This window comes from Muscardinus avellanarius (assembly GCF_963383645.1).
Source record: "Muscardinus avellanarius genome assembly, chromosome: 10".
In the NCBI taxonomy this organism is placed as follows: Eukaryota; Metazoa; Chordata; class Mammalia; order Rodentia; family Gliridae; genus Muscardinus; species Muscardinus avellanarius.
In genome coordinates this window covers 57091769-57097768 of record NC_137796.1, presented here as the reverse complement: position 1 = coordinate 57097768, position 6000 = coordinate 57091769, and the positions used below count along the sequence as shown (strand labels likewise).

At 52.2% G+C, this 6000-nt stretch overlaps 1 protein-coding gene across 1 annotated transcript in view; it reads left to right on the top strand.

Annotated features, from left to right (window-relative positions):
• Positions 1-1595: 1595 nt before the first annotated feature.
• CLPTM1 (CLPTM1 regulator of GABA type A receptor forward trafficking) overlaps positions 1596-6000 on the top strand; it is a gene marked incomplete at its 3' end in the record, with an annotated part of 48179 nt that continues 43774 nt past the window's right edge. Inside the window, exon 1 of the mRNA XM_080703394.1 lies at positions 1596-1751. Coding sequence (XP_080559520.1) covers positions 1680-1751 — 72 coding nt within the window. The 5' untranslated portion in view covers positions 1596-1679. The remainder of the gene's footprint in view (positions 1752-6000) is intronic.

The following is a 6000-nucleotide window of genomic DNA, read 5'->3' as shown; positions in this document are numbered from 1 at the left end:
AAGGCTCTAACCTTTTTCTTGTTTTAAGTGTTTATTTATTTGTTTATTTATTTTACAAGGTCTTAACAGGCTCCTGCAGTGTTACTTAAAAAATACAGCATTGAACCGGGCGGGCTGTGGCGTCCCTTGTAATCCCAGCGCTTGGGAGGCAGAGACAGGAGGATCGCCCAGTATTTGGGAGGCTGAGAACGAAGGATTGCAGTTCGTGGACAGCTTCAGCTCTTTAGTGAGGCCCTCCGCAACTAAATGAGACCCGGTTTCAAAATAAAGAATAAAACCTAGGGCAGGGGCTGTAGCTCAGAGGTTGAATGCCCCTGGGTTCCATCTCCAGACCCGCAAAAAGAAAAAAAAAAAAAAAAAAAAAAAACAGCATTCATTGCCGAGCATGGTGGCACATGCTTATAATCCCAGTGGTTGGGTGGCTGAGACAGGAGGATTGCACAGGTTTGAAGCCAGCCTCAGCTACTTAGTGAGGCTCTCAGCAACTTAGTGAGACCCTGTTTCCAAATAAAGTATAAAATAGGTCTAGGAGTTTAGCCCGGAGGAAGAAAGCCTTTGGGTTCCACCCCCAGTACCACCAAAAGAAAAAATTTTTTGAAACAGATCTCACTAAATTGAAATGGGCTTTGCTAAGTAGCTGCAATTTAGTGAGACCCTGTTTCAAAATAAAGAATAAAAATAGCGTTGGGGGTGTAGCCTGGAGGTAGAATGCTTCTGTGTTCCATCCCCAGTACCGCAAAATAAACAAATAAAAATAAAAAATAAAAGCCGGGCCTGGTGGCTTACACTTGGGAGGCTGAGACCAGAGGATCGTGGTTTTTGGACAACCTCAGCTACTTGGTGAGGCCCTTTGTAACTCAGTGAGACCGTTTCAAAATAAAGAATAAGAAATATGGCTGAGGCTGTAGCTCGGGGTCCGATTGCCCTGGTTCAATCCCCAGTACCGCAAAATAATAAACAAAACCAAAAAAAGCTTGTGAAGAGGCTGCCGGGGTCCCATTCCTAGGTGCGGCGGCATGAGAATCCCTAGTCTTTAACGTTTTATTTTTCCTGCGGTATTGGGGATTAGAACCCAGGACCTAGCACATGCTAGGGAAGCACGCTACTACAGATCTACATTCCAGCCTGGAGCGGTAACAGTGAGGGCACATAGACCATCATCTCAGCGGGTTCGGTAGAGGACTGGGTACTATAAAGAAGAGGCGCCGGAAGGCGAGGACACCGACCCACCCGCCTTCCGCGCCGCCCGAGCTCGGGGCCGAGGCGCCTTTAAGGCAGGAGGGGCGTGGCTTGAGCGGAGGCGTACGGTGGCCGGAAGAGCTCAAAAAACTGCCATGGAAAGACTCGAAGAATCGGCGGGCCGAAGCGGGCTGGTTTGGAGGCTCGTATAACTGGAAAAGGAGGGTTAAGTCGAGGGGGCGGAATGAATGGACCAGAGAAGGAAGTGTTCCTGAAAAGTGACAGCTCGCCGGCCGCGGGGGCGGGGGCGAGGCGAGGACGACGGCGGGCGGGACCCGCTCCCGGAAGCGGCCCTCCGGAAGGCGTGGCTCAGCGCCCTGGCCGGATACGGTGGCCCGCTGGGGCGGGCGAAGCGTGAAGTCTCGCGCGATCGCGCTGGCGCTGGCGCGGCCGGGGACGGGGCGGGGCTGGCGGCGGGGGCGGGGACCCGGAGCGGGAAGATGGCGGCGGCGCAGGAGGCGGACGGGGCCGGCAGCGCCGTGGTGGCGGCCGGGGGAGGCGGCTCCGGTCAGGTACAGAGGCCGAGAGGGGTCCGAGGGGACTCTTCCCCAGCTGGTGGGGGGGCTCCCACGGGGCGTGCTCCGTCCCCTTTGGCGGAATCTGGTGCATTGGGGGCTCCTTGCCCAGAGGGACCTTGACTATCGGGCCCAGGCGGGGCCGGGCGCCCCGGAGGCCAGACAGTGGTGGGAACCCGGTCCTGTGGCGCGCCGGGTCCTCTGCACGCCGGTGCTGGGCAGCTCGCAAGCACATCGCTCGGTCTGGGAGGCAGTGGCGCGACGGGGCGCAGACCCGCACCCAGGCGTCCTGGGTTCTCCACTCGCGGTTCCAGGCTCCCAGATCATTCCTAGAGTGTCTGGAATCCAGGGTCTCGCTGTTAGAGCCAGTGAGGTGGACAATGGTTGTTGGGAGTTTTCTAGCCCGGGGGATGATTCTGGATAAGGGCACGAGCTGAGCCTGACAGACCCATTTTACAGACGGGAAATCCGAGTAGTAAGTAGACTATAGCATTTGCAGAAGGTCAACCAGGTTAAGTTTGGCTTCCCTTCCGTGTAGAAGCTAGACCTACGGTGATCAGGACTGGGATGGGTGTGCTTTTAGCATAAGCCGGTCCTGTGGGGGAATTGGTCCAATTGCAGGTGACTTCGGACCCATTGCTGTCTAAACTAAACTGAGACTGCAGAGCATACCAGGTCAGGCAGCCACGATCCAGGCATCTGGGAATGGATGGAGTGACAGCAAGGTGCTGTCGACCCACCCACTGGGATGTCGCTGACGTGGGAGGCAGCTCAGGGGAGAGGGAGTGCAGCAGGTTGGGATGGGGAGAATGAAGCTCTCTGCATGACCTTGGGCAAGTTCCTTTCTCTTTTGGGGCCTTCATTTCTCCAGTGGTTAACAGTATTGAACAGGAAGGCTAGCCCTGTGATGAGCCACAACCATGGTTCCAGCCGTGTCCCTCCTGCAGGGGAGTGGGAGAGGAGACTGCCATGTAAATAAAGAGAATCTTGAATGACTAGGGTGGTGACCAGAGTCTGGGGCAAGACCTGGGGGAGCCCAAAGGAATGGCAAATAATATTTGGGCGGCACCAGGAGAAAATTAATGCCCGTCTTAACTGGACTGACTCTTTTCAGCATTTACAACCCGGGCTTGACCTGTGGACAGCTCATAAAATGTTCAGTTTTGCTGGAATGAAAATACATGCCCGGTGTTCAGGGGCTACCCAGTTTTTTCCAAAGTAGGACTTTCCTCCTCTTAAGTTTCTGTTGATTATTGGGTGGAGGGTGACCCCAGAGACCAGGGCCCTGAGCTTCCAGACACCCGAATCTTCTTTTATCCCATCTCTGCTTAAAACCTTTTCTGTAGCCATCCCTTTGCTTTCAGGACAAAGCACATTGCTTTTTGTTTTGTCTTGTTTTTTAGCAGATCAAGGCCTTGCGTGACTTTTCTCTTTAGGATTTCTCAAGCCCAGCATTGATGTTGTAGTTTGGCAGTTCTTTGTTGTGGGGATGTCCTGTGCACCTGAAGATGTTTAGCAGCATCCCCAGCCTCTCCACACTAGATGTTGGTGGTATATACACACCCCTCCCTGATTGTGACAGTTGAGCATGTCTCCTGATGTTGCTCAGTCCCCTCGGGGAGGGCGGACTCACCCCTGCTTGAGAAACACTGGACTAGAGAAGGGTCAACCCCGGCACCTCTTTTATTTCAAGAGCACATGCCTCTGCTTTCTTAACACCTTTGTCCTTGTTTCTCCCTGTTTACCCGAGTGATCTTTATTAGTCCTGCAGATCTCAGATGTCTCCTACCCCAGAAAGCCCTTTCTGATCCTTTGAGGCTGGGGCAGGTGCCCCCTTTGGGCTGCCCACTCTGTATGGTCACTGTCTGGGGACAGGTGTGCATTTGTCTCCTCCGCTGGACCAGGAGCCCGGAGAGGAGAGGTAGGACTGTCTTGTTCACCACGTGTCCTAGCACTGCTCATCTCAGGGCCAACACAGAAGTTTGTGGGATGCATGGGTCTTGAGCCAGAGGCTGCCGGAGGTGAAATTTCCTTATGCCTTTGGTAAATCCAAACAATCTGAGGATATGCTGCAAAGCCCAGCCTCCTCCGGTCCTGTTCAGCCCCTAGCCACAGCTGCTTCCTGGGTACATTATGGATGTTCCTGGAGATCTTGTGTGATACTAGACCTGAGTTCCAAGAGCAGGAGCTGTGTCTCAGTCACTGCCGTGTCCACAGCCCCTGCCACCCTCCCCCAACCCAGAGGCATAGAGCACACAGGCCCTTGCCAATCCCATGCCACAGCCGCCTGCCCCTCTTTTAGCCAGAACTCACAGAGCCCACAGCTCTGCCATTCATTTCTTTAGTTGATGTGGATTTAGTCGGTACTACATGCTGGGGATACAGCTGTGGACAGAACAGAGGCCCTGCCCTCTTGGAACTCAAGTTCCAGTTGAGGGTGGGAAGGAGGGAAATACAGACAGGGACACACAGTAACAAGATAAATAAGGAAAATATACAGGACCTCAAATGCGAGTAAATGCCACGTACAGAAAGGAAGCTAGGCTGGGGATAGGGAGTGTGTGTGGGGTGGATAGAAGGGCTGGAACTTAAAAAGGGGGGTCTGCGAAGGCTTCTCTGAGGCTGAGGGCGGGGAAGCCTCTGGTAAAAGAAACAGGGAGTGTGAAGAAGGCCTTGGGGCACTAGATGCCGGGTGTGGTCGAGAATGGCTGAGTCCTTGTGTCTGCAGGGGTGAGAGAGGGGAGGGTAGTAATCCAGCCAGGCTGGTGAGGGTGGTTAGGACTTTGCCTTTCCCCTGAGGGAGAGGGGAGTCACCAGGGGCTTTATCTAGGTATAACCTAGGTACTGTGACACTCATCAGTCATCAGTGTAGAGCGCAGTGGCCTCTAGTTAGGTGCCCACTGAAGCCAAGGCCACATGTGGCCTGAGAATACAGCTATTCCTTGGTATCCCAGAGGGACTGGTTCCAGGACTCCCCTCCTGGATACTAAAATTTTTTCTTTTTTGTAGTACTGGGGATTAAACTCAGGCATTCTACTTTTGAGCTATTCCCTCAGCCCTGTTTTTTATTTATTTATTTTTGGGTGTGGTATTGGGGATTGAAATGAGGGGCATTCTACCTTCAAGCTATACCCCCAGCCCTATATATATATATATATTTTTATTATTTATCTTGAAACATGGTCTCACGTTGCAAAGGGCCTCACTAAGTAGCTAAGGCTGTCCGCGAACATTGATCTTCCTGTCTCAGCCTCCTGAATGCTGGGATTACAAGTGTGCGCCACCATGCCCGGCTCTATTTCTTGCTTTCTTTTTTTTTTTTTTTCAGTACTGGGGGTGGAACCCAGGGCCATTCAAGTTATACCCACAGCCCTATTTTTTATTCTTTAGTTTTGAAACATGGTCTCACTGACTTGCAAAGGGCCTCATTATGTAGTAGCTGAGGCTGTCTGTGAACTGAGATCCTCCTGTCTCAGTCTCCCAAATGCTGAGATTACAAGCGTGCACCACCATGCCTGGCTCCCTTCCTTATTTTGAAACAGTCTCACTAAATTTTGGAGGGCCTCACCAAGTAGCTAGCTGAGACTGGCTTCGAATCTGTGATCTTCCTGTCTCAGCCTCCCAACATCTGGGATTACAAACTGTGCCACCACACCCAGCTAAATTACTTTTGTTTTGTACTGGGGATTGAACCTTGGGGTATTCTTGTTTTTTCTTTTGGTATGGAGATGGACTCAAGGGCTTTATGCCTCCAGGCTACACTCCCAGACCTATTTTTTTTATTTTTTATTTTTATTATTTTTGCAGGTCTGGGGTTGGAACCCCATTTGACCTCCAAGCTACACCCCCTGCCCAATTTTTTATTCTTTATTTTGAAACCGGGTCTCACTGAGTTGCGGAGGGCCTCATTAAGTAGCTGAGGCTGTCTGCGAACCGCGATCCTCCGGTCTCAGCCTCCCGAATGCTGGTTTACAAGCGTGCACCACCATGCCCAGCATCCAGACCTATTTTATATTTTTATTTGAAAACAGGGTCTCATTGAGGTGCTGAGAGTCTCACTAAGTAGCTGAGGCTGGCTTCGAACCCATGCGATCCTCCTGTCTCAGCCTCTCAAGTACTGGGATTACACAAGTGTACTACCATGCCCGGCCTAACCCTGGGGCATTCTGCCTTCAAGCCACACCCCCCTCCCCTTTTTTATGCGGTACTGGGGATGAAACCCAGGGGCATTGTACCCTCAAACTAT